A 26,885-nucleotide genomic window follows, 5' to 3' on the forward strand; every position below is an offset into this window, starting at 1 on the left:
ATCGGCGCTTCCTATTGCGATTCTCTCTTGTTTTCCAAGCCCTAGAGATACACGCCAGCAAGAACTGAACTCGAAGAGCGTAAACATGTGCGCAGCTTCATTAGAACGTCATAGGAACCAACGGCGGAGATGAAGGCGACGTTGAAAAGAGTTGTGACGAAGAACGACATTTCGAATGGGGACTCGAGAATTATTTCCGTCAACAGGTAATGAGAATCAGGCGTCCCTTTGTAGCGTAGCGTGAAGCATAATAGCTCGCGTGTTTGGGTCGCCTCTATATAGGTGTTATAATAGCCTCATTCTCATTGATTGTATTGGCCTCTGAGCTAATCGTTTTCCGTGCAAAAATAAAACATCTATCTATCTATCTATTTTATTAATCCTTGCTTATTTTCTTCTTTGTTTCATTGACAGGTCTTAGGAAGGTGACGAAGAGATTGACCGCGGTCTCAACGTCCTCAGCAGGACGGGCGGTCCAAAGAGACCCGGGGGAATCGCACCTTAATCCATAGGTTGCGTTCCCCCTAAACTGCTTAGAGGCCTCCTTGGCATGAGACCAGAACGTCTAAACTGCCACCACTCCTGGGCACGAGCGGAATAAAGGCCCACTTCTTATGGCGCGCATCTCCTCACGGAGCTATCCTATGGTAGTCTCCACAGGAGAACGGCGCCTAAATCAAACGCCTGCACGCGTCTTAGGTTACCATGCAGGCGTATATAGGCTGTGGGGACTGCAGCGTCTCAGTCTCACTGCTTCACTTGTTTGGAATAGATTCCAAGCAAGTGAAGGAACGGCGGACGGGGAGACGGCACGCCGGGCCTCCCTCCGCGCCTTTGAGAAGACGCAGACGTCATCTACTTTGTCACGTGGACGATTATAGATAATTTATTATTTAAAAATTCGCATGAAGAATTATTGAAAAATTATATTAATAGAAATTATAAAAAGCAAATCGTTTTCCGTCTCCGGCGTTTCTTCCCCATCTTTCATAATCACGTCGGCTCTATGCAAAGAAAACAAGGTACATATTTAACATATCTGGAAAAAGAAGGTGCGAATGAGAAACACAATCATTGTACAGCTTCACAGCCTTACATTGCTTTCACTAAATAGGGGAGGGTACAAGTAATAAATTAAGTAAGGAATACAAGCTACGATCAACCCATAAATAATGGGATGGCTAAGAAAAGACTACGAGTGATCGATTCATAAATAATGGGATGGCTAAGAAAGAGAGAAAAGACTACGAGTGATCGACTCATAAATAATGGGATGGCTAAGAAAGGGAAGAAAAGACTACGAGTCATAGACTTATAAATAATGGGATGGCTAAGAAAGAGAAGAAAAGACTACGAGTCAGACTCATAAATAATGGGATGGCTAAGAAAGGAAAGAAAAGACTACGAGAGATCGACTCATAAATAATGGGATGGCTAAGAAAAGACTACGAGTGATCGATTCATAAATAATGGGATGGCTAAGAAAGGGAAGAAAAGACTACGAGTCATAGACTTATAAATAATGGGATGGCTAAGAAAGAGAAGAAAAGACTACGAGTCAGACTCATAAATAATGGGATGGCTAAGAAAGGAAAGAAAAGACTACGAGAGATCGACTCATAAATAATGGGATGGCTAAGAAAAGACTACGAGTGATCGATTCATAAATAATGGGATGGCTAAGAAAGGGAGAAAAGACTACGAGTGATCGACTCATAAATAATGGGATGGCTAAGAAAGGAAAGAAAAGACTACGAGAGATCGACTCATAAATAATGGGATGGCTAAGGGAAGAAAAGACTACGAGTGATCGACTCATAAATAATGGGATGGCTAAGAAAAGACTACGAGTGATCGATTCATAAATAATGGGATGGCTAAGAAAGGGAGAAAAGACTACGAGTGATCGACTCATAAATAATGGGATGGCTAAGAAAGGAAAGAAAAGACTACGAGAGATCGACTCATAAATAATGGGATGGCTAAGGGAAGAAAAGACTACGAGTGATCGACTCATAAATATTGGGATGGCTAAGGAAGGGAAGAAAAGACTACGAGTCATCGACTCATAAATAATGGGATTGCTAAGAAAGGGAAGAAAAGACTACGAGGCTAAGAAAGGGAAGAAAAGACTACGAGTCATAGACTCATAAAAAATGGGATGTCTAAGAAAGGACTACGAGTGATCGACTCATAAATAATGGGATGGCTAAGAAAGGGAGAAAAGACTACGAGTGATCGACTCGGATTGGATAAGAGAAGGGATGAAAAGACAACCAATCGTTTTTCAGTAGCTAGTTCTTCAGCACCAGGGGTTCGTGACGTTCTTAATTAAATAAGCTGCAAAGAGATGAGGCTCTTATTACTTCATTCTCTAAATTCGAAGCAAACGTACCAGAAAAGCTGTCTTTCTTTTCTTGAATTTTTTAGCTACACTTTAATTCGAAATTGTAATGTCTCACGTGACACTTGCCTTGTTAGGAGACTAATAGAAAAATCAATTATCATCATTTTAATTACATACAGGTACTACCCACGTGCTTTCATTTTCTTTTCGTCTTCAAGGCAACTTAGCAACAAAACAATATTTAGTAAATATTCTAAATTGAAAAAGCCAGAAGCTTTGATATGAATGTATTCAGGGCCAACTATGAAGTTTCGTTCGCCAAGCTCAATCTTCTTTCTTCAGGCCACTTCTACATGAGCCACTTACACTAGCACCACTAATTTTGTCATTCGATTAAAAAATTGATCATCACTAAAAACTATAAAAGTCAAGTCTTTAATTAAAGTCAAATGCACGTGCACGAGTAAACGCCAAGGCGGGGACCCCAACGTTGCTCCCACCTATACTACATTTATCATTACAATGACTTGAATGATATTGATGATAAAGTTGATGATAATGTCGATATTGCGAAAATTGATGATATTTGACATGAAAATGAAGAAATTAACAGTACTGCGGTTGATGACGATGACCATATAGGGACGTTTAGCGGGTAGGAAAGGTGTTGCACGAAATTAGCGCGAAAGTATAGGACCCCTAAGTGCACACGTATTCCAATGGACGGCTTCCTATCTCGTCTCTACGTTAGCTCCCCTAATGCGCAAGGCTTGCTAACCTAAAGTGTGTGACGTCACGTGTGTGACGTCACGCGCGAGCGGCGAAACACGAACTACAAAAGTCGCTAAAAGAGCCGCTCGCGCCAACGACGAACGAGGCAAAAAACGATCGAGAACGGGGATCGATTACTGTTTAGAAATAATCGTGATGCGTGGGCGTGATGCGTTTGGGGGCCCCGGCCTAGGGGTTTTTTGTACACACCCACACTCGTGCACACAAAAACGCAGGCGAATCGGTAAAAATCGGCGCTACAAAATCCCCGACTTGCCTCCCGCGTCCTTTTCGCTCCGATGAGCTCTTCGTTCTCCGAGTCCGAGCTGCGTATCGAGTTCGCGAGCTGAAGGTCGTGCGATTCGCGAAAGGCAGTCGAAAGAAACGCGTTCCACTCACCGTTTCGCTTCGATATCGAAGCCTAAATCGATTCGCGATCGTTCGATTGACGAAAAGCGTGCACGATTGATTCGCTTTACCGCGTCGCGCGATCGCGGCTGCGTCGTTTCGCCACGTCGTCCGGAGAAATGAGTGCAAAAGAGGCGCTGTTGTCGTCGGGTCGTGCGCTAGCGCTGTGCGTTCGAGGTCTCACTCTGTCGACCAATGGGAGCGCGAGCTGTCGTCCCGTGACTTTTACGTACTTGACCAGCTAATAATAGCCAAGCGCACGTCATCGAATTACTGTGAGCGTGAGAAAGTGACCTGAAAAAATTATAAGGACTGTTTGATATAATTAAAAATATTGCACTGTTATGCAAAGTCAAAACGGCGTGAACCAACGGTCAAAAGCAAGCCATTCTCCAACACGTGGATCAAATTCAAGGATTCAAGGAAAACGTTAAGAGAGTATAGTCTGACTTCTACGAGGCTTTTGCTAGCCAGATTTCAATGTAAATGTGAAAATACAAGCAAAATAGAATAACACTGAGGAGACTATGGCTGCTCGATCGTGGACTAAATGAGCTTATAGGTACTTAGGATATGATTCGAGATCAATATCTAGTACCAAAGCAGTATGTACTATATACTATAACTGTACATACTATATTGTATATCCAGAGTAGAAGAAGCCATCGACATAGCCTCTCAAGCAGCGCTAGAGCTGATCGTAAGCCAATGCTTGCCGCCTTCTTTTCACTGAGTCAAGTGGTAAATAACTTTGTCTTGACCTTGGTACACGTGTGGCTTTGTCTCGAGACAATATAATCGACGCTTAGCCGGCTAAGGTCACTTGAAGTGTATTCTGCAAACCTCAAACTCCTACCTGAGCTATATTCAACAAAACACTTAAAAACGAACAAACGCTTTAGAGCGGTAGAGTCCACAGTGAGAGTCTAGAAACTCCATTCGACAGGATTCCGTAAAAATCAAATGACGACCATTACGACATAAACAATGACACCTACAAGAACTAACACTCCCAAGATAATGCCAATAATGTTAGCAGTAATAGCGTTCTTGGATGCTTCCTTGGCCCCATTCAAATCGCCTGCGGCAAAGAGATTTCGAACCTAAGATGATGCAATAGTTATTTGAATATTTGTTAGAGACAGTGAAACATTCCCGCGACTAAAAGCTAACCTTGTTTGAGTACTTCAGGGCATAAAAACCGATAGGCCAACAGCAACAAAGGAGAGTGAATATCGACAAAGTATAATAATCGCTGGGCTTTTCAGCCACCTGAGAAATATTTAGTATTTAGTACGCATACGGCAAAATAGACTCTAAGCGTAGCAAAAAATTATTGGGAGTCCGTTAGAAGACTCCGTAGCGTCAATAGGTTCTAGCAAAGAGGCACATACGGGTAAAGTTCTTAATAGAAGTAAACGTATGAGTTTACCAAAAACTCGTCGAAAATACAGTTAGAACTATACCTACTGATGATTCCAAACGAGTACGGAGTCGGAAAACATCAAGCTTAGGAACGAGCCAAGCTCGATCTGATAAGTACGAGTATTGCTCTGAGCCCAACCCGTTTAGTCCGTTTTCTCTGTTTAGCCAGGCTCATTTATCGGTGTGCATTGTATTTTACTATCTAGCATCTAACTTCGGTGACAACTGCTTTATCTCACTATACAGTGTAAATTTATATACGTACCGTTTGGCCGACATAAGGAGAGCTTCTATATTCGCCAGCGGCGACCACTGTAGGTAATTCGTGCTGCGGCTGTTGCTGCATTTGACAGGATTCTACAGGAAAAGCAGTGGATTTTCCCTACAGGAAGTGGCTTCACTTGTGACGTCATGCAAAGTGGTTTGAACCAGGAAAACTAGCTATATCTAGATTACTAGACGAGCCACCGCGAAAAGTCCTTCTTTGATGGTCACAAAGGGTATCGGAAAAAGTGGACGGCAGGCAGAATTAACCTCCCTAATTCATGCAATGTTTACCGAAGACAGAATCGCACTGTGGAGTCATGTATAGGTCTACCTGACGCCGTCGTGGTCCAATTAACGCGAAAAGGGAAGGTCGCCCTTAGTATATAAAAGCGCCTACATGCAGGAAAAAGGTGAAGGGATGTCGATCATGCTAGGGAGTAGTAAGAAAATACATCAGCTAAACCCGGCGACCTGAGGGCCTTACCTGAGGCTGAGAAGGCTGAGGCGGCTGACTGAGCAAGAGCAATCCAACTTGACGCTGAAAGGAAATGATGCGCAGAGAGGTCCGGTAAGCTCCTATATACAGTACCTTAGGAGGCATAGCTATAGGGCGGTTGGAACTACACATCAGTGACAGGAAATGACGTAGAGTAATTCAGTCTAGGGTTTCCTCCCATGGTTATTACGAAGGAGGTCGGACGTCGATATATACATATCTACCTATTTATCTATGCTGTCTTCCGTGCCTTTCCGCTCATTGTTTCACTTAATTCATCATGTGCAAAGGCTTGCCCACGTCGTGCAATTACAGGTTTACAGACATACGGACGGAAAGGCACGGAAGACAGCATCGAATACTTGACGCGCGAAAGCGCGTTTCCGGCTTTATCGCGTTTCCGCTTGTAGTTAGCGAATGCAAGTCAGTACAGAACGGTTTCAGTCCTTACGATCTACACTTTTTTCTTTCAAACTTTCTCGGCAGGTGACGCCTTCGACATAAACGCCGATTCATTTTTTGTATCCGGGTAGCTTCGTGACACCAGTTACGTCACAGAACGCCCGTGATTACAGAGTTAAAACGCTTCGTTCTCGTTGCCGAAGCACACGATCACAGCGAAACCGGTGCGAAACGATTAGCAAACGTAAGTACTTTAATACTAATATAAAAAACGCCGGAGTGCCCCTCTAACGCCGATTCGCAATAGGATGAAAACGCAAGAGGATCCTGAGGTAAATCCGTTGCATTGGCTGTGAGAAGGAGCAGCCAGTCGGCGGATTTAGGCGAAAGTCTCGTCACACGTACTAGGAACAAGGCGTACGTTTTTCGGAAGAAGCGAACTTGAGCCACCTTGTAGATATAGTTATTAGGCAATACACTTACTCCACGCGGACTCAGAGAAAATGGTCCTTCTACAAAAGGTTCACTCAATTGATCAAGATACATAGCTTGAGATTTCGTGTACGTGATACATAAATCGTTTCTTTTCATTTAGGTGTTATAACGGCTAGAACAAAAAACGACAATTTCATTCTTGTTTTCGTTCATTACATCTCAAGTAAGAAAATGATGCAAACAACAATGCCCAAAACAACGAACAGTCTGCACACAATAGCAACCATGTTGCAATACATGGCTCGCTTAGACGCTCTTTGGGCTCCATTAAAATCTCCGCTGGCTAGTCGACTTCGAACCTATAAAACGATAGTGTCTTTATTAGAAATTACCTTGAATTAGGACAATATCTTTATAATTAGCGAAACCTGTTTGGAGTAATGCAAGGCAATGAGACCAACAGGAAAAAAGCAGCACAAAAGTGTGAAAAGCGTCAAACGACGGTAATCGTTGTGAAGTCCCTGAAAATACGAGCATTTGAATGAATAAGGACTTCCCAGCTAGCGGTGTTAGGGCTGCCATAGCTATAAGAATACTCTGCATAGATCACACACAGATCTAAATCGACAACAAAGTTCTCTACAGGTAAAAACTCAAACGCTTATATTTACAAGTATCGATTTAATTCCTGACGTTTTCTCGCTATTACTTCATAGGATAATCCTATTACTCACTGAGTAGACGTGAGGGGAATTTCGATCGCCACCATAGGCGACCGCAGTAGTTGCTTCCCGTTCTTGCTGCATTTCATTGGATTCTGCAGGAAAATCGGAGGGTGCTCTTAGTACAGGAAAACGGAACAAAGTCAGGAAAGGCGGTTCGAAGAAGGAAAACGGAACAAAGTTAGGCAAAGCGGTTCGAAGAAGGAAAACGGAACAAAGTCAGGCAAGGCGGTTCCAAAAAGGAAAAGTACGTGCGTTGGAGTGTAATGAAAGTATTAGGAAAGGACAGTTGCAGGGACGACGGACGAAGATCAGCTCTATGTATACATTCCTATTGTTTACATGAGGCCCAAAGACTTTTTATTTAGATAGGTGTCAAGCGCCTTTCAACAAAAAGTCTTCATATGCGACAGGGTCACTGTATGCCTCTTCCGGCTTGCGTTCAGGCAGCGCTCTTTTTTTAGAGAACGTGTTGCTTTCGCGATCAAATAATACGTAGGTAGACACAACTGAGGCTTTCACGACCCACTCACCTTTACGGCACAATTGGTACGAAGAGCGAGCGATTATTTTCTGAACCTTACAGGGCAAAAGGCGTTGAAGTGAGTGCTGACTAAGCGGCAGAGCGATCAAAGTCGGCGATGAAAGAAAATGACGCACAGGTACACGAGGTCGCTGCCTATACAATGCGAGATCTAGGCTTCAGAGGAGGATTGGTCCTTACATTGGACCATGAAGTTGAAAGGAAATGACGCACAGAGAAGCCAAGTTGTTGCTTTTATAAAGGGCGTAGAGCCTATCACAGTTGAAGTGCCACCAGTACCAGGAAAAAGAGTCAAACGTCATCAACGTTCTTAGCTTTTGATAAATTTATGTTACCTGTCGTAATTCATGTTTGTGTCAGTTCATCTTCTCAGTGTGCACGTGACGCATTCCGTCTTCTCTCTGGTAAGCGATCCAGCGTCTATTGCTTTGACGCTTACTCTTACCCGCCTTAAGTTAAAACAATTTTTTCTTTAGGCGCCGGCCGACTATGACTATGAAAACGCAGATATTATTGGGGAACCTCCCTGCCGTACTCGCAGTCTAGCTTGTAAAGTTCACGCTAACATTACTCCTTTGAGATGTGATTTTAGGGTAGTGCGTCTGTAACATCTATTACACGTGATTGTCAGAGAACAACGTCACATTTGAGAGGTGATTGAAAATTCAAGACCGTTTCTTGAACAGCGCTGGCGTAAAACATTTGTTGTGCAGACGCTTCTAGATTTGTAACGGCGTCCTATAGAGTCGGAAAGCTCTGGGTAAGATTACTAAAAAGCAAAGTTCAAAAATAAAATTATAAAACCCCGTCATAAACAGCGAGATTTGGTTAGAATCTTAGTTCTGTATTGGTTGAGCGATCCAGTCGAATCTCTTTAGAATGTCACTCCTCAGAGCCCTGCTTGGACGAAGTCGACAATTTTACAGCGATGGGAGATATTTTGAGAAGGATCTGCAGACTTGACGCGAATGGCGATCGCAAGGTAGTGTAACGTTACCTATACTCGAATAAGATCGTAGAGATCGAGTGATGTGCTAAAATGTACATCTTCAATTCTTGGCGGCTAGAGGTAAAATCGACGGTGTAGGTATTTTAGCACATGTACACATAGATAAGTGTAGAAGAATAGAAAGCCTTTCTTTAGTGATTCTCTTACAGTGTCACTCCTGGGATCGTTTCATCCAGCAAAATGGGCAGATTCTTGTCGGCAAATCAGATCTGGTACTTTCGATGTGAAGGAGGCGTTCCAAGCTGGGTACAATATATAAGAAGTAGGGACCGCATTGTATTCCTATTAATTAAGGTTGCCTGTCACGAGACAATACCTGTGTCACGTGACGACATTACCAGGAGAAGAGAATATACAACGATCTTCACCTTTCTAATTGTCGTCGCCTTGAAAACCAGTAGGCCTTGCGGGAAAGCTTATCTCACTCCCAATTCGTCAGTGCATCACTATATGGTGCAGGACGTAAGCACTACAAACGTCTTGCCCAAAAGCATAGATACCTTCTAAACTGTCCCTGTGTAGGGTTTCGGGATGACGCGAGTAGAGTAATCAACGTAAGTGTCTGACTCTTTCTGCGCGCTCTTCTAAAGATCCTCCGTTCTACTAGCCGTGGATTAATTGTGATACTGTTCGCAGTTTAAATGAAGTCTCGAGTAGGAGTACATGTTTGTTTTGGGGCTTCTGACCTGCGTCAGGCTGCGGATTTGGTTAATTAGTTGTCTAACTTCCTTCGAGCGCAGGTCATTGCGCACTATAGACGCATCCGCACAGCAAGCCAATTTCTCTTCTCTTTAGAACCTTAGAAACCGGCTTTACGCATTTGGAACGAGAATCGAAGACCTGTTGGGAATTCTCTGAATAGGCGACGAAGATGTTGCCCGCGAACGTGCCGTTGGGGCTGTGTTTTCTGCTCTGCGGTGTCCTCTTTGGAGTTAACGGCAAAGGCAAGTCGATTGAATGCACACGCGCGCTTCTAAAAACTAGTAGTGTAGAATTAACGTTCATCGCGTCTTCTACCCGCCAGACGATTTCCCTGCATTATTTCCTTATATCTCAGTTGATTTTTTTCAGACGTTACATTTACATTGTCTGAAAGAGCGTAGGTCTACGTTGCGGTTGCTCAAAAAAGGCTCAATCCTGAGCAGATCCGCAAGCATTGCGCGTCCATTACGTTATTAGCTTCCTTGATTTCGTCAGTGCTCTATAATTAGAGGAAATAGCGTGTTAATTAAGTGAGCCTGTTTTAAAAACTCGGCGCTCGCTTGCTCAATCGCTAAGTAGAACGTACCACGGTAGCAATAGCTTGTGATGCATTAATATTTCCGTGCCTGAGCTGCTTGCTAAATTCAGAAACGACCTAATGTTCAAGTGGGGCTTGCATGACACTAGCGCGTCTTTGTCTAGAAATCTCGACAACTGAAGCACCTACAACCCCTTCAGGACCGAGTACTCCAGAACCAACGACTCCTGGTCCTTTTGTCCAGATATATGTCGTCGGTAATTTGACTTCTTTTCAGATACTGACGGATGTGCGTCTTTTCCATGCAAGAACGGAGGCACGTGCTACGACGAGATTGACTCTTTCACTTGTCATTGTCTGCCGGGCTACACTGGAGACTATTGCGAGACGGGTGAGTGTTTGTTATACCTTCACATTAATTTAATTGTTTGTTATGTTCTTCAGATATTGACGAATGTGCGTCTCTTCCATGCAAGAGCGGATATTTAAATTTATCGATTTTTATTTAATGTAGATATTGACGAATGTGCCTCTTTTCCATGCAAGAACGGAGGAACGTGCTACGATTATACTGACTATTACGTTTGTCATTGCCCTCCAGGCTTCACTGGAGATTATTGCGAAACAGGTAAGAGTTGGTTGATGCTGATATACCTTCACATTAATTAATTCTTTACTGAAACGGCGACTCCTCCAGGAACAACGGCTCCTCAGGAATCATCGGGATCTGGAACATCGGGATCTGGAACATCGGGATCTGGAACATCGGGATCTGGAACATCGGGGTCTGGAACGTCGGGATCTGGTTCTCTAGAAACAACGGCTCCTCCGGAAACAACAGCTCCTTCAGGAACAACGACTCCCCCGGAAACGACGGGTCCTCCGGAAGGCAAGTTTATTGAATGCACACGCGGGCTAGACGATTTCTCTATTATATTTTGTTATCTCTCAGTTTATTTTTTAAAACGTTAGAGTTGCTCTAAACAGGCTCAGGTCTAAGTCGCGGTTGTTTAGAAAAAGGCACATTCCTGAGCAGATCCGCCCGCATTGCGCGTCGTTGACGTTATTGGTTTCCCTGATTGGGGAGATTGCGAAATAATTAGAGGAAATAGAGTATTAATTAAGTGAGCCTGTTTTAAAAACTTGGCGCTCGCTTGCTTTATCACTAAGTAGAACGTACCACGGTAGCAGTAGCTTGTGAAGCATTAAAATTTTTGTGCCTGAGCTTCTTGGTAATTTCATAAATGACCTATCTAATGTTCAAGTGGGGCATGCATGACACTAGCGCGTCTTTGTCTAGAAAACTCGACCACTGAGGCACCTGCAATTCCTTCAGGACCGACTACGCCAGAACCAACGACTCCTGGTCCTACAAGTTCTTTGTCGAGATTTATGTCGTCGGTAATTTGACTTTTTTCAGATATTGACGAATGTGCGTCTTTTCCATGCAAAAACGGAGGAACGTGCTACGACGAGATTGACTCTTTCACTTGTCATTGCCTTTCGGGCTACACTGGAGACTATTGTGAAACCGGTGAGAGTTTGTAGGTGATATTATTGGTAATTTATTAAATTTATTGTTCTTATTCTAATTCAGATATTGACGAATGTGCCTCTTTTCCATGCAAGAACGAAGGAATGTGCTACGATTATACTGACTATTACGTTTGTCATTGCCCTCCAGGCTTCACTGGGGACTATTGCGAGACAGGTAAGACTTTTGTTGATGCTGATATATTTTCAGCCCTATTTAATTCTTTAAAAAAAATTTCTTGTTATCTTCAGATATTGACGAATGTGCGTCTCTTCCATGCAAGAACGGAGGAACTTGCTACGACTATATTGACTATTTCACTTGTCATTGTCCTTCTGGCTATACTGGAGAGTACTGCGAGACGGGTGAGAGTTAGTGGGTAATATTGTTGGTAGATTATATAATTTTCTTGCATTTTTTCTAATACAGACGACAACGAATGTGCGTCTATGCCTTGCAAGAACGGAGGAACGTGCTACGATCATACTGACTATTACGTTTGTCATTGTCCTCCAGGCTTTACCGGAGATTATTGCGAGACAGGTGAGAGTTTGTTGATGATCTACCTTCACATTAATTTAATTGTTTGTTATGTTCTTCAGATATTGACGAATGTGCGTCTCTCTTCCATGCAAGAGCGGATATTTAAATTTATTGATTTTTATTTAATGTAGATATTGACGAATGCGCCTCTTTTCCATGCAAGAACGGAGGAACGTGCTACGATTATACTGACTATTACGTTTGTCATTGCCCTCCAGGCTTCACTGGAGATTATTGCGAAACAGGTAAGAGTTGGTTGATGCTGATATACCTTCACATTAATTAATTCTTTACTGAAACGGCGGCTCCTCCAGGAACAACGGCTCCTCAGGAATCATCGGGATCTGGAACATCGGGATCTGGAACATCGGGATCTGGAACATCGGGGTCTGGAACGTCGGGATCTGGTTCTCTAGAAACAACGGCTCCTCCGGAAACAACAGCTCCTTCAGGAACAACGACTCCCCCGGAAACGACGGGTCCTCCGGAAGGCAAGTCGATTGAATGCACACGCGGGCTAGACGATTTCTCTATTATATTTTGTTTATCTCTCAGTTTATTTTTTTTAAAACGTTAGAGTTGCTCTAAACAGGCTCAGGTCTAAGTCGCGGTTGTTTAGAAAAGGCACATTCCTGAGCAGATCCGCCCGCATTGAGCGTCGTTGACGTTATTGGTTTCCCTGATTGGGGAGATTGCAAAATAAGTACAGGAAATAGCGTATTAATTAAGTGAGCCTGTTTTAAAAACTTGGCGCTCGCTTGCTCAATCGCTAGGTAGAACGTACCACGGTAGCAATAGCTTGTGATGCATTAATATTTCCGTGCCTGAGCTGCTTGGTAAATTCAGAAACGCCCTTTCTAATGTTCAAGTGGGGCTTGCATGATACTAGCGAGTCTTTGTCTAGAAATCTCGACAACTGAAGCGCCTACAACCCCTTCAGGACCGACTACTCCAGAACCAACGACTCCTGGTCCTACAAGTTTTTGTCCAGATATATGTCGTCGGTAATTCGACTTCTTTTCAGATATTGACGAATGTGCCTCTTTTCCATGCAAAAACGGAGGAACGTGCTACGACTATATTCACTATTTCACTTGTCATTGTCCTTCTGGCTATACTGGAGAGTACTGCGAGACCGGTGAGAGTTTGCGGGTGATATTGTTGGTATATAAAATTTTGTTGCTTCTTTTGCAATTCAGACATCGGCGAATGTGCGTCTATGCCTTGCAGAAACGGCGGGACTTGTATCGATGGAGTCGACTATTTCACGTGTCGGTGCATTGCAGGCTACACCGGAAACCAATGCGAAACTAGTAATCATTTTGTTATTTGATAGTTTACATTATTGACAAAAAATAATTATTCTTTAGATATCGATGATTGCTCTTCTTCTCCTTGCGAGAACGGGGGAACGTGCTTTGATGAAATTGACTATTTCACTTGCCAATGCATGGCAGGCTACACTGGAGACCAATGCAAAACGAGTGAGTGCTATTATCTCGGTTGGATCCGAAATGATTTTATGTTTATGGTTCTTTTGTTAGACTTCGACGACTGTGCGTCGTTTCCTTGTCAAAATGGAGGCACCTGTACCGACGGCATTGACGAATATACGTGCGTGTGTTTTCCCGGTTATACAGGCAACAACTGCGAAATTTCGTCTGTTTGCACCAGTAATTTTTTGGCGTTCGGTTGTTTCTTTCTTCTTTTCTCTAACACTTTATTTAGATATCAGTGTTCTTCCTGTGGACAGCGATACGCGGCTAAGCGTTCTCTCAGCTAAGATTTCCGTTTTTGTTGTTAATGCTGAAAGCGTGTATCCATTGATCACCAACGTGTCAGTTGATTCGATACTAGGCATCGCCGAAGTAGAAATTTCCTTCGAGGCTACTCTTTTACTACTTGTCCAAGCTCCAGACTATTCTACGGTGTCTAGATCGTACTATTCGTATTGCTCTCAAGGTACGTAGTCAGAAATAAATTTTCTTCTATGTACGTTGCATGTTTTACAGGAAATTACTTCTTTATTTCTTTGAAGCGACGAGTGGAGGAAGATACAATCGATTACAACGCATCATCTCCGTTTTCCGTGGTTACCACAAAATTTTCACAGTCTCTTACTCTTCACTTTCCGACTGACGCTCTGGCTGTTCCGACAGGAACGCGTTTGCGGTTCAGCTTTAATGTCATTGATCCTTTCGGTGGAGTAACGCTTGCTCCTCAACTTTTCGCTGAAAGATTGTCCACAAGAAATCGTGCGTATCTCGACAGTTTGGCACTGGCTGACATAGTCATTACAAACGCCGATACGAACGAAAGAGTCGGTTTAAAGCAATATGTTGAGCTTGTTTTCCAGCTGAACAATACAGCAAATGTCACTGACGGCGAGTTAATTCCCGCGTGGTCGTTTGACGAAGAACGAGGCATTTGGTTGGAGGAAGGTAACGGCACCGTTTCCGTGTCTCCTGGAGGTGATATTTCGTGGACTTTCACCGCAAGTCACTTGAGCTGGTGGAATTGCGATAGACCGTGGACCGATAAGAACTGTATCAACGTTGACGTGAGTCATATTCAGAATGGAGGCGCTCTTTTGCCGCTCTCTGGCGCTTTGGTTAGCATTGAAGGAATCTCCTACAATTACTACGCAACAATTTTGACGGCGCCGACCGGGCAAACGTGCTTGGAAGCGAAGAGAGGAGATGTTAGCGCCATTCAGGTGACTCATTCTCTGTTTTCGTACGAAAGCGACGAAGTGTTTGTATTCGGTTCGTTTTCTCCGTCATTTTGCTTGCTGAATTCGCTTCTCTGGACTCCTAATTTATTTGGTGTTGGTGGTGGTGAGTGCGAGGAAGTTAACATAGTCTGTAAGCGTTTTATGTTTCTTTGTTGTTATGCGTTGAATTTTTGTCTATTTAGTTGTCGATTGTGGCCAGCTGGATGCTCCGGAGAATGGATTTGTATTTCAGCCGAAGACGGTTTCTGTTTATGGTTCTGTTAATTTTGTGGCTAGGGCAACGTTTTCATGTCAATGGAGTTTCGTTCTGTTTGGCGAAAGGGAACTTACCTGCCTTTCAACTGGACAATGGTCTGGTCCGAGTCCCGTTTGTCGTAAGTTGAACGCAAACTATTCTTGGATTGATAATTGAATTTTATCTTTTTGTTGCAGGACCAATTACGGCGGCGCCAACGACTCCGGGACCGACTGCACCGGAAACAACGACAGAAGGGCCCACTACACCACAAGCAACAACCGAAGCTCCTACTACTGCCAAGCCCACGACATTCGGTCCAACTACAGCTGAGCCAACTAATACTCTAGAACCGACTACGCAAGGAGCAACAACAGAAGCGCCTACTACTGCTGAGCCAACTGCTCTAGAACCGACTACACCAGAACCAACGACCGAAGCTCCTACTACTACTGAGCCAACGACATTTGGTCCAACTACAGCTGAGCCAACCACTCCACAACCGACTACACCACAATCAACGACCGAAGCTCCTACTACTTCTGAGCCCACGACATTTGGTCCTACTACAGCTGAGCCAACTACTATGGGACCGACTACACCGGAGCCAACAGCAGTCGACGTTAACGAATGTCTTTTTAATCCTTGCCAGAATGGTGGAACATGCACCAACGTTCCTGGCTCATTTTTCTGCACCTGCGTAGGCATATTTGCGGGAGATCGTTGCGAAATAGGTACGAAATCCTAAGTCTACACTACCAGTATTACATAAGCATAAGCAACAAATGAATTAGAACATACTCTATTATCCAACTTTAGGCTCTACTTAAAAACGTCATGAATTATTTTACCTGATATTGTTTTGTGTTGCTCAGAGGATCCGAATCTTTATCCGTTCGGCCCAGGTCAGGGCGACAACAGACTTCCAAGATCTGACGACTCTACATCTCCTCCCATTTTCTTACCCACGTGTTTTCCTTTTGGAAGAGCAAGACATCGTTTCGCCTACGTACGTACTGCATCTTATAGTCATCGTTTCTTTGAATTTGTTGCTTTATTTGTATAGGTCTCTACCAACGGGCTTGTATCATTTGACGAGGCATTCGCCAATCCCTTTCCAGAACAGTTGCCAGTGTCAGGTTTTCCGTCCATTGCGGCGCCTTTTTGGGCCGACGTAGATACGCGTCGCGACGGCAACGTTTTCTATCAAGTCTACACAAATTCTTTGTCAGAAGTACTTCAACGAGCTAGTGACGACGTGAAAACGTTTACCGGCACAACGTTTATCGCCACGTGGGGTCTCGTTGCGACGTGGGATCGCGTTCCAAACTACCCAGATGGTGGATCTAATTTCCAGGACACTTTTTCGTCACTGGTAAAAAAAAGAGGCTAGTTAAGGCGAATATTTAAATTTGGTTTTCAGCGCAATACGTTCCAAGTTGTGATCGTCTCAGACGAGCGTACGACGTACGTACTGTTCAATTACCCGATCGCCGATCGACTTCAGTGGATCGGTCGTCCCGGTCAAAATCCGGCGGTGGTCGGATACATGGCCAAAGATTTAAGCACTTTTGAAAGTCATCCATTATCTGGTTCGGTCTCTGTTCTTTCAGTCGCATCCTTTTCGAATGTTGGCGTTACTGGTCGGTACCTGTATCGAGTCTCGGTGGCGGGAAATCGATGTGATAATCGAGGCCCCTGTCTTGATTGGTATTCCCAAGACATCGCTCTCTACGGATCGTTTCCATTTTGGCATCTGTTTGTTCAACCGTGTCCGTGCACGTTGTTTCAAGCACGTACAGATTTCAGATTTGTTCAAGTTTTCTCTGTCCAAGATCAAGCACGCGGTCGAGTGTGCTTTGTCTCGGTTTTTGGCGGCGTCACCGGTCAACAAGCGGAATGCTGTTATCGCTCGACTTTCGTTTTTTTCGTTCCGTTTCTCTTCTTCGGGATTGGAGGTGGAACGTTGATTACCCAGCCACCTTTGGCTGGCTCAGCCAATCGATTTCACTCGTTTTTCAATCAGTCTAATCATGAACAGTTCGACGTGATACCGTATCGACAATGTTGCCTTGAGTCGGATCTCTGCAATCTGTACTTCGAGCGACGTCCGCCACCGCTGCCGTGCATCAGACGATTCCCAATCTTCTTCGTCTGGGCATGGGGCGAACCCCATTTCACGACACTAGACGGCAACGAGTATACATTCAACGGACTCGGCGAATATCGCGTCTTCAAATCAGCCGACAATCGATTTGAGTTACAGGGTCGGACACAGCTTGTTGACAACTCGACGGCAACGGAATTTTCGGCATTCGTCGGACGGCAATTTTCGACGGGTAGCGATGATGGCTCGACAACAGTACACGTGGGCCTTGTTTCGGCGACAGAACTCCGCATCATGGTTTGCTGCTACGCTTCTGACGCTCCGCTAACGGAATCACTTAGCGCGTTTGATGGATCGTCGTGGCGCGACGTGTCAGATGAATTCTCCGAATTAGCGCCCAATGGCGTTCTCTTATTGGATAACGTTATTTTGTCACGTGGCCAAGAGAACGGATCGCTTGTCATGTCGTTCTCATCCGAGGTTACCGTTAGTATAACGGCACGAAGTGGTCTTTTGTCATATGTCTTGGGGTTACCGGATTTGTTTCAAGGTGAAACGCGAGGCTTAGTCGGTCGATGGGACGGGGATAAGACGAACGATTTTGTGTCTCGTTCGGGCGAGGAAGTCTCTGTTAGCTCAACAAGCCGAACAATTCACAACCTATTTGGAAAAACATGTAAGTACCTTAAGTTACGTATATAATTTGTCTAATGAAGTGGAATAGGGCAACTGACGCAGGCGGAGTCTTTGTTCTACTACCAAGTGGGAGAAAGCGTATCTACGTTCTCTGATCCCGATCACATACCGACTTTTATTGATGAAGTACCACAGAGTCGCTACACGTCTGCGCAAAGAGAACAGTGCAACAACGATCCACCGTGTCTATTCGATCTTTTCGAGACTGGAAGCGAAGAAGTCGCTCTTACAACACTTCAAGGTCGAGCTGGCGTTGCAGAAGCATCTAGAATCCAAAGTGAGTTATTTATGACGCATAATCTGTTACAATTACACTTTTTGCGCTTTAGTGAATAATCCCCCTGATATTGTCGGCACCGACAACGGTACGTTTAGAGCTGAACTTTACGTCAAGTCTGTTTATCACTTCAGCGTTACTGATGTCGGAGATAATTTCACTGTGTCAATTGAACGGAGTCCACATGAAAGCGATTTTACGTTGGAAAACGACGGAAGCGGGTACGAATTGCGTTGGACGCCAAGAGACGTCGGTGCTGTCAGTTTCACTATCATCTCCAACGATAGTAAAGGAGCCGTTAGCGAACTTCAACTGCTAGTGAGACTGTGCCCCTGCGCCTTGCAAAACGGAGCACAATGTATCGAAGTTGATACCGACGGTGGTGACGATGGATTTATACTGGAAGACTGTCAATGCGGCCAAGGAAAGAACATTCGACTCATAGTTCTAATTTATTACTGAAATCTTAATTTAGGTTGGACAGGAAGTTTCTGTGACGTTGACGAGAACGGGTGCCTCGATCCGGGCTGTCCGATTGGAACTAATTGCACAGATATTCCTGCTCCTGGGACGGGTGCAAATTGCACGGACTGTCCTTACGGAAGTGAACTTGAGGGTGGAAAGTGTGTTGGTAAGCTGTTCGTCTTTTGTGGTTTAGCTTTATCTTGACCATAGTCGCGTATTCAGATATCGACGAATGTGAAGAAAATTTGGACAACTGCAACCAGGTTTGCATCAATGAAGCTCTTTCTTTTCGCTGCGAGTGCTCTAGCGGATTTCGATTGGAGAATAATTTTCAATGCATTGGTAAAAGCAGTCAATTTTACAATATCGTAGTTGTATTGTCTATTAGATATTGACGAATGCAATGAACTGAGACCTTGTCAACAGCTGTGTTTGAATGCTCCAGGATCATTTTTTTGTGGCTGTTTTGATGGTTTTATACTCGGTGGTGACAACGAATCATGCATTCGTACGTTTTTCTTCTTTTCTTTTCTGGTGTTTAACTTCTGTTTCTTTATTTTTATAGCTACTGAAAATTGCACGAACTCAAATCCTTGTCAGCAGATCTGCTCGAGAAATGTCACTGATGGATCTGAAAGGTGTAGTTGTTTCAAGGGATTTCTACTAGATGTCAATCAGCGAACTTGCTCTGGTATATAGTGGCATTATTTTGAGAGTGGCCGTTGGAATAATTTGTATCTTTTAGATGTTAACGAATGCGACGTAGGAATAGAAAACTGTGATCACATCTGCACAAATGTGGAAGGATGTTTCGAGTGTTCGTGCATATCTGGATTCCGCTTAGCACCAGACGGACACAGTTGCACTGGTTTGTCAGAGGTTTTATTATTTCAGTCATTCTTGCTATTCGGTGTTTGTTTGCAGACATAAACGAGTGCATAGAAGCGGAAAACAATAGAAGCGCGTGCCCAATCATTGGACAGTTGTGCACAAATGCTCAAGGAAGCTTCCACTGCACTTGTCCTCCTCTCACAGAGGAAGTCAACGGAACATGTGCAGGTACACTGACGTCTTGTCTAATGAAACGTTTGTTAGTAGATTTCGATTAGTTATTGACGATTGCGCATCGAGTCCTTGTCTAAACGGAGCGGTGTGCACTGACAGATTAGGCACATTCACGTGCTCATGTCCATCTGGATTCGTTGGATCTCAATGCGAAAATGGTACGAATTAGCGCAGTTTGATCTTGTGTTAACGAGCTGCTCAATTATAGATGTGAACGAGTGTCTTTCTTTGCCATGTACAAATGGAGGTACATGTGAGGATCGGCGAGCCTCTTTCTTTTGCTCTTGTCCTCCTGGTTTAACGGGAGAAACGTGTAGCGAAGATACGGATGAGTGCTCGCCCAATCCGTGTCTTAATAGTGGAACGTGCACTGACCTATTTCTCGATTTCACGTGCAACTGCGATCGAGGCTATACGGGTCTTACATGCGACATAGGTGAGTCGAACTTTAAATGGCTGCCTTTCTGATTGACAGCTAAATTTCTTTATTTGTTTCAGACATTAATGAATGCGAAAGCAGTCCTTGTCGCAATGGTGGAAGTTGCGAGGACTTTACTGCGGCGTTTACGTGCAATTGTCGTGAAGGATTCACAGGACTTTACTGCGAAATAGGTTAGGATTAAAAGACGAAGTAGAAAAAGTAATTGTTTATCGTAGATATCGACGAATGTGTGTCAATGCCGTGTCAAAATGCCTTGTGTGTGGATCTCGTGAATGACGTTTTCTGCCGATGCCCTGCTGGCTATATAGGCAAATTTTGTGAAACCGGTGAGAATTGTCATTTAATTCTTTTTAGTTAATTATTGGTTTTTGATTGCAGAAATTAATGAATGTGATCCTAATCCGTGTCAAAATGGTGGGACGTGCAGAGACAATATCGGTAGTTTTACTTGCAATTGTCCCCCAGAATTCGGCGGTTCGCGATGCCATCTAGGTACATAATCAAAACAACCTTTTTTTTTTGACGTATATCGTTCTTTTTCAGCCGAAGCTCGCTGTTCTTCGCTGATTGAGAACTGCACCGATTTTATTGCGTGCGCAGAACGAGTCTTTCCTTGTGACTCACCCAACTATATCGATACGTTCCTATCTCCTGCTTGTCGTGCAAGAGGAAGTGGCAACTTCTACACGTGGTGGAGCAAAGTCTTAATCTGTCTGGCAAACTTGACAAGCAATACTATTGCCGACGTTTACGGTGTCAATCGCACGGTTACGCCGTTTGCCGAAGAATGCCGTCTCGTAGACCATCGTCTGTTTAATGGCCTCGGAGAATGCGTACGGAAGGCCGATCTTTGCAATGCGATTTTTTCACCAAACGATGCAGTAGTTTTGCGAGACGTTTTGGAGGAATCGTCTACTTATCGTGATGTCAACTTTAACATACTGCTCGGTATGGTGCGATTTTGTCCGGCTAACTCTTCAAACGGTGGTGAGCTTAGATTTGCGTTGGAGCAAAAAAGCTTTGTGATATGTGGACGGATTGACACTGCCCAGAACTTACAATCGCCAACAATATTTGATCTGCTAACATCGGTATTCGAAGACTTAATTACTGATACTGGTTCTTCTTTGCAATTAAGCGATGATGCATTGTCGGAATGTGAAATTCGCCGGAGGAACGGCGGCAATCGATTCCGCCGATCAGTCAACGAAACAACAGGTGTTTTTGGGCTCGTCAGCAGTGGCACCAATGCTGCGAGTCAATCCGAATTTTGCCAGGCACGAGATATCAGTAGCGACAGTGGTGGCCTTGGCAGTGGCATTGGCAGTGGCATTAATGTCACTGTTGAATGCCCTGAGTGCGGTGATGGAACTCTCCAAGTTGAAACTGAAGAATGCGACGATGGCAACAATGTCGACGGAGACGGTTGCTCGGCCGCTTGCGTACTCGAGGATGGATTCGGATGTCAAATTCCAGTGGGAGGACTAACCAATTGTTCCGTCCAAACGTGCGGCGATGGATTTCGAGTTCCCGGTGAAGATTGCGATTCAAGTTCGAGTGGCTTCGGCTGCGATTCGTTCAGCTGCACTATACTAGATGGTTTTGTGTGTCCGGTCAACGACGAATTCAACGGGCCGAGTCAGTGCTTCAATTGCGGAAATGGGATTCGTGAGTTCTTTGAGCAGTGCGACACGCTGAATGGAACAGGAAAGGACGGTGACGGCTGCAACGACACGTGTAGAGTCGTTGATTTCTTTACGTGTGCTGGGGCGCTGGGAGAAGTAAGCGAATGTGAACACGTTGCTGTCGATTTTAACGTCGCTGATAATACGACACTTAATCGAACCGTTCTGTCTCGTGAGCCACTTTCGATTGTTTGGCTTGCACCGAAAGAGGAGAATCTGGACGCATCTGCATTTGGCAATAAGGTTCTTAACTTAAGGAAAATTAATTAATATCGATTTGCCTAATTGACTTTGTAAGGACTGGAGAGAAGTAGTCGTTGAATTGACGAATCCGGCGAGCTTGAGCGAGCGTGTAAGTTCTGGTTTTTGAACGTTTTTCTATTTAACATTTTTCTGCGTGTAGGTCTCCTTTAATCCAGGCGAAGCCGCTTTTGTGGGAAGACTTGATATTTATGAAAGGAATGCCATAATTGGTCTTCTTACGTCGCAATTTACGCTTTCATCTGGCAGGTCTGTTATACAATCGCAAAATGTTTTTGTGAGATTGGCATGACGCTCTTAATTAAAATTTATTAGAGGAATAAAAGTTCGACGAGGCGCGACTTCAAGCAATTTGACGCACGTACTTCTTTCTTTTGGCTTTTTCAACCGCGAAGTAGATCCGGATTTTTATCAAAGGTATCTTATACTTACTGAGTAGCTTTCCTTGTTATGCCAAATTGTCTTTTGTTTTAGAACAATTCTTGTTACGGTCATTGATTCGAACGAGTTTTCTACTCCTGTGATTGGCGTGACAGTTAGGTTTGTTGGAAAGAACGACGAAGAACCTGTTTTAACAATCGGAAGTAAAGTTTTCTACCTTAAAATAAAGCACTCACTATAATTTTTTTTGAAGCGCCTGTTATAAGATACGAGGAAGGCAGACGAACTTCTATTGATGTCACCAGCAATTCACTCACTCTTACTGACCCGGATCATGAAACGTAATTTTATTCGATCTTTTTCAGTATTTTTTACTGATTTTATGTTTAAATGACAGCCATCTTATACAATCTGCCACTGCGAGAATTTTGTCAAGTGGAAGTGGGACTTTGGCAATTAGAGATCTCAGTGAAATAGTTGAGACAGAGGTAACAGTTCTGTGCAGTATTTAATTTACCGCAATTATTTACGAACGTTCTACAAGGTAAAAGAGGCTGGAAAATTAATTTCTTTCACTGGAAATGCATCGACTGTTGTTTTTCAAGCTCTTCTCAACAATGTCACTTACAATAATTCGTAATGCAATGCATAGATAATTAATTATTGTGACGTTTTATAATATTCAATTTCAGGGAATCGGATTTTGAAGGATTGGACGACGTCACTATCGAGTTCGACGTATTTGACGGGAAGTTCAGGACAACTGCCACTGTTCTGTGCGTCCTCAACAATATTGGCTATTATTAATTCTATAGCGTTTTCTTCAGCGTCCGTCTAATTGATTCTAACGTTGCTCCGGTCGTAACATTGACCCAAGACGAACTGCTTTACACAGAAGGGCATCCACCAAGTTTGCTCCCCGATTTTAGTGTCAACATTACGGATGTCAATGACGTGAACATGACAGGGTAATCCTTCTTTCATTAATTAGACAACTTATCTCGATGATATTGAAAATATGTCTTTTTTTCTATGAAGAGCAACGGTTAGACTTGTGAATGGGCACGATGGTGACGCGTTGGTTTTGAATTCGTCTGTTGCGACGGCATTTGGTATAAATATCGAAAGTGACAGCGAAAATCAGTTTGTGGTACAACTGAAGCGTGTCCGTAGAGAGACGTTTTCTCTACGTTTTTTTTTTCGCAGAGACTATATGGAAGCGCTGGAATCAAATATTACGAAATGGTATTGTCGTCTTTCGGTTTTGTCAACAATTTAAGCCCTCCTTTCAATCTTTCGTCAGACACAAGGTTATTATAGAATTTTTATGGCGCTTTTATAATAAATGACTTGTGTTGGTAGAATGGCTTATGTGACTGTGAACGATGGGCAAAACGGCAGCGCTCCAGCCATACTTCGCATCTTGGTCACTCCTGTCAACGACGGTCCAATTCTACGTTTCTCGCCATCCAGTCAGCCTCCTCAGTTTGCTTCACTTGCAGATAGATCTCATTCGATTATATACATCGAAAACGGATCGCCTGTAGCCATTTTCCCCATGTCTACTATACTGATTGATGTGGACAGTTTCTTTGCTGGCAATGCGACGCTTTCATTCAGTACGTCTCGTCCTGGAGACATCATATTCGTCAATGAAACCGTGGCCAGTGGCCTCGGAGTGACCATTGTTGGATCGGGCTGGGACGTTGTTTATCTGAGCGGCGTCGCCTCTTTGTCAGTTTATCTTGAAGTACGAATTAACATATATGTTTCTTTTTGGTGTCTTTACCTTTCTTGTAACTGTAGATATTGCGTTCTGCCACGTATGACATCACCGTCTCTGAACCAGCGAGAGTCGTGCCTCAGATCACGGTTACCGTTTGGGACAGAGAGGGGACTGCAAGCTTGCCAGTATTTGTGAACGTCTCCACCGTCTTTGTCAACGATGGTCCGCAATTGGATTTGGGCGTCGGAATAGGAAATGACGATTGCATAAGCTTCACAGAAAATCAGAACGTTGGCCAGCACGTCGTGAGTCGACCACACGCCGTCATTATTGACGATTCCATAGAAGGGAACTACATTTCCAAAATGACAGTGGAATTGACGTAAGAAATGGCAATGACGAAGTCTATGTAAATATCATTTATTTTTGCAGGGCAATTTATCCCGATAAGCTTGATGACGATGAGTACATCTTCTTACGAAATCCGACAGCATGTCCCGGTCTGATGGTGTGTAAAAACAATCCAACATTGTAATTTACGATATATTTTGTTAGTATGAACCCGATCGATCACTTAAACTGCTCACATTCACCGGTGTAGACGATGGCAAGGTCTGTTGTATAACAATCATTTGACACAAATGGTGCTATACTGCGCAATGTTATTTTTTCTATATGTAGATCTATGCATGCGTGGTTGGACGTTTATTCTACGCGTCTGTGGCTGACGAACCAACAATTTTCATCAGCGACGTTTCTCTTGTGAGACTTGGCCGCAAGGTGTGGTTTAATATACATGTATTTGATTCTTAATGCGCGATTAACCATCATCTTTCATAGATCGTTTTTACAGTTTTTGACAATGGACAACCACCTGCAAGCAGCAGTGCAGTTTCACATGTGGACATTATCACTATCAACGACAACCCACCGGATTTCTTGATCCAAGGTGGAATGGAATGCGTTGCTGAGAAAAACAGCCGTCGTCGTCGTCGTCGTGACGTGGACGAGGAAAAAGAGTTAGGTGCAGATAAGCGCATGGTAACGTTCAGTCAAAAGCAAAAGGTTTGTATTAATTAAGTATTAAACTGTTAAATTGAAGCGTTTTCGAAATAAATTTTTGTGTATTTCTCTAGAGAGTTCACGTGACGTCTGTTCAAGTTGAAGAGCCATCGAATGACAACGTCCTTCCGGGGACAACGGTTATTGTCAAGTTCTCACACGACACAAATTCGCCGCCAGTTCTACGTCGATCTCAGTTGGCGAAACTCGTCAGCTTCTTACCCAAACACTTGAACGAGGCTCCTACTGTTGGCTTGTGGGATGACAATCGCACTTTGGCTATCGTTTTTCCGACTGGCGCCTTCTACCCTGGCGGCGTGGCTCCTGTTAGAACAAAAGAGATTGCGCTCACCTTCGTGAATAGTAATCACGGTAAATTGTGAATTATTATATATAGTCTGCGTGTCTTTATGCATATTGTCTCTATAGTCGATCCGTGCGACTCGAATCAGTCACAGGACGACGGCGTGTTTCACTCTTCTGGCATTCCATGCCGTGTCACTGGCACGTATGGCGTGACGTATGAGAAGTCTTCCTTATCAAGAAAGAAAGCCGTTGTTGTTGACGAGGAGACAATTATCGTTGACTGGGTTGTCTTGGCTTTTGCAATGTTGGTCATTTTTGTCACGGCTGTCGCGGCAGCAGTGATTGGTTGGCGTCACAGAAGGTGCAGTGTATTTTTTTTGGAATTTATATCACTCACGTATTATATCTTTATTTCAGAGTCCGTCATGGGTACTGAGCAGTGAGCAGAGACTCAGGCTAAATTCGTTGTTTTTGTTGTTGTTTTGCGCCTGATTAGTAACTTCTGTTTTAGGTCATTATTCGTCTGCTGAAGTGATGATGCATTGGATGTTTTGCGCAATATATGCCGGTGCCTTTTCTCGCAACGTTTCTCCATATAGGGTGGACGGCTTTGCAAGGAAAAATTGTTCACCCTTCACGGATATGCGCATTCTTCGCCAATTAACGTTTGCTCGGAGACGATTGTTGGCTCGATTTTCCGACAGCATCGACGCTGTTTCTTACGTTTCGGTTAGATTATCGTAGATCGGCCTTTCGCGGTCTTGTCCTCGAACGGGATATCAGGAACCGAACATGTTATGTCGAAGAAAAACAAAGCGTGGCGTAGAAGACGAAAACGTACGATTTCGGCGGCGACGACGGCTCCGAAGCTTAGGAAGAATGCAAAAGACGGCGTTCGGTAAGCTTTGTTTTCGTGCTCATAAGAAGACAGTGAAAAACGTGGACGGCAGTGGTCGAACACATTCAGAATGAACGCCCCAGCCGACAGAGCTAATGACGTCTTGGAAACCACCTTCAGCCTTTCAACGACAATGCCAATTACATCTTTCTGACCGTAAATCATACCGTAACCATCAGCGTTTTTTCTACCTTGAGAAGCAGTGTCTGATGCTTCAAAGGCAAAACAGCAGGGGATACCTGTGCTGGATCTCCTCATCTGATTTTTCAAGACGGCGATTTGTGTTCATTGATCAAAACGAAGACATTCTATGCAGATGGAAAATAAATCGCCTTTACCAGTATGTTACTTGCGAGATGCGAGAGTGTTAGTAATCAGTCACTCTCCAATTAGTAGGTATAA

General features: G+C 43.8%; 2 protein-coding genes and 1 long non-coding RNA gene across 4 annotated transcripts; 1 reads left to right on the forward strand and 2 right to left on the reverse strand.

Annotated features, from left to right (window-relative positions):
* Nucleotides 1–872: 872 nt before the first annotated feature.
* LOC136198198 (uncharacterized) lies at nucleotides 873–3,638 on the reverse strand. Of its 2 annotated transcripts, XR_010672678.1 has the most exons (5): nucleotides 3,518–3,638; nucleotides 2,538–3,464; nucleotides 2,396–2,485; nucleotides 1,097–2,340; nucleotides 873–1,004 (listed from the first exon to the last, which is right to left on the reverse strand). It is a non-coding gene; the product is annotated as an uncharacterized lncRNA (long non-coding RNA). The 2 variants fall into 2 exon arrangements; XR_010672677.1 differs by having other exon boundaries at nucleotides 873–2,340.
* Nucleotides 3,639–4,340: 702 nt separating this feature from the next.
* On the reverse strand, nucleotides 4,341–5,757 carry LOC136198193 (trafficking regulator of GLUT4 1-like). Its single transcript, XM_065988105.1, has 4 exons — nucleotides 5,703–5,757; nucleotides 5,217–5,333; nucleotides 4,700–4,798; nucleotides 4,341–4,629 (listed from the first exon to the last, which is right to left on the reverse strand). The coding sequence occupies exons 2-4, from the start codon at nucleotides 5,295–5,297 to the stop codon at nucleotides 4,486–4,488; spliced, it is 324 nt and encodes a 107-aa protein (XP_065844177.1). The 5' UTR covers nucleotides 5,298–5,333; nucleotides 5,703–5,757; the 3' UTR covers nucleotides 4,341–4,485.
* A 509-nt stretch (nucleotides 5,758–6,266) lies between these two features.
* LOC136198181 (uncharacterized) lies at nucleotides 6,267–26,144 on the forward strand. The gene is made up of 77 exons (XM_065988087.1): nucleotides 6,267–6,360; nucleotides 6,424–6,533; nucleotides 6,587–6,637; nucleotides 6,712–6,774; nucleotides 6,974–7,054; nucleotides 7,112–7,196; nucleotides 7,268–7,496; nucleotides 7,553–7,594; nucleotides 7,642–8,221; nucleotides 8,294–8,366; nucleotides 8,410–8,470; nucleotides 8,531–8,644; nucleotides 8,696–8,799; nucleotides 8,976–9,072; nucleotides 9,121–9,288; nucleotides 9,349–9,380; nucleotides 9,434–9,566; nucleotides 9,622–9,770; nucleotides 10,231–10,296; nucleotides 10,344–10,457; nucleotides 10,511–10,522; nucleotides 10,581–10,694; nucleotides 10,764–10,955; nucleotides 11,367–11,432; nucleotides 11,487–11,600; nucleotides 11,664–11,777; nucleotides 11,852–11,965; nucleotides 12,030–12,143; nucleotides 12,203–12,214; nucleotides 12,275–12,388; nucleotides 12,458–12,634; nucleotides 13,048–13,113; nucleotides 13,168–13,281; nucleotides 13,343–13,456; nucleotides 13,514–13,627; nucleotides 13,688–13,816; nucleotides 13,872–14,105; nucleotides 14,156–15,007; nucleotides 15,060–15,251; nucleotides 15,310–15,846; nucleotides 15,988–16,121; nucleotides 16,179–16,487; nucleotides 16,536–17,895; nucleotides 17,944–18,192; nucleotides 18,245–18,610; nucleotides 18,668–18,823; nucleotides 18,880–18,999; nucleotides 19,046–19,165; nucleotides 19,223–19,348; nucleotides 19,403–19,525; nucleotides 19,582–19,716; nucleotides 19,767–19,880; nucleotides 19,931–20,158; nucleotides 20,221–20,334; nucleotides 20,380–20,490; nucleotides 20,543–20,656; nucleotides 20,708–22,092; nucleotides 22,148–22,201; nucleotides 22,253–22,359; nucleotides 22,426–22,527; nucleotides 22,585–22,694; nucleotides 22,745–22,832; nucleotides 22,889–22,979; nucleotides 23,036–23,127; nucleotides 23,184–23,267; nucleotides 23,319–23,459; nucleotides 23,530–23,641; nucleotides 23,698–23,801; nucleotides 23,854–24,241; nucleotides 24,298–24,599; nucleotides 24,650–24,725; nucleotides 24,773–24,829; nucleotides 24,899–24,997; nucleotides 25,058–25,282; nucleotides 25,354–25,651; nucleotides 25,709–25,946; nucleotides 26,003–26,144. The coding sequence occupies exons 18-77, from the start codon at nucleotides 9,698–9,700 to the stop codon at nucleotides 26,019–26,021; spliced, it is 11,799 nt and encodes a 3,932-aa protein (XP_065844159.1). The 5' UTR covers nucleotides 6,267–6,360; nucleotides 6,424–6,533; nucleotides 6,587–6,637; nucleotides 6,712–6,774; nucleotides 6,974–7,054; nucleotides 7,112–7,196; nucleotides 7,268–7,496; nucleotides 7,553–7,594; nucleotides 7,642–8,221; nucleotides 8,294–8,366; nucleotides 8,410–8,470; nucleotides 8,531–8,644; nucleotides 8,696–8,799; nucleotides 8,976–9,072; nucleotides 9,121–9,288; nucleotides 9,349–9,380; nucleotides 9,434–9,566; nucleotides 9,622–9,697; the 3' UTR covers nucleotides 26,022–26,144.
* The last annotated feature ends 741 nt before the right edge of the window (nucleotides 26,145–26,885 follow it).

Source organism: Oscarella lobularis, chromosome 18, assembly GCF_947507565.1.
Source record: "Oscarella lobularis chromosome 18, ooOscLobu1.1, whole genome shotgun sequence".
Classification (NCBI taxonomy): Eukaryota; Metazoa; Porifera; class Homoscleromorpha; order Homosclerophorida; family Oscarellidae; genus Oscarella; species Oscarella lobularis.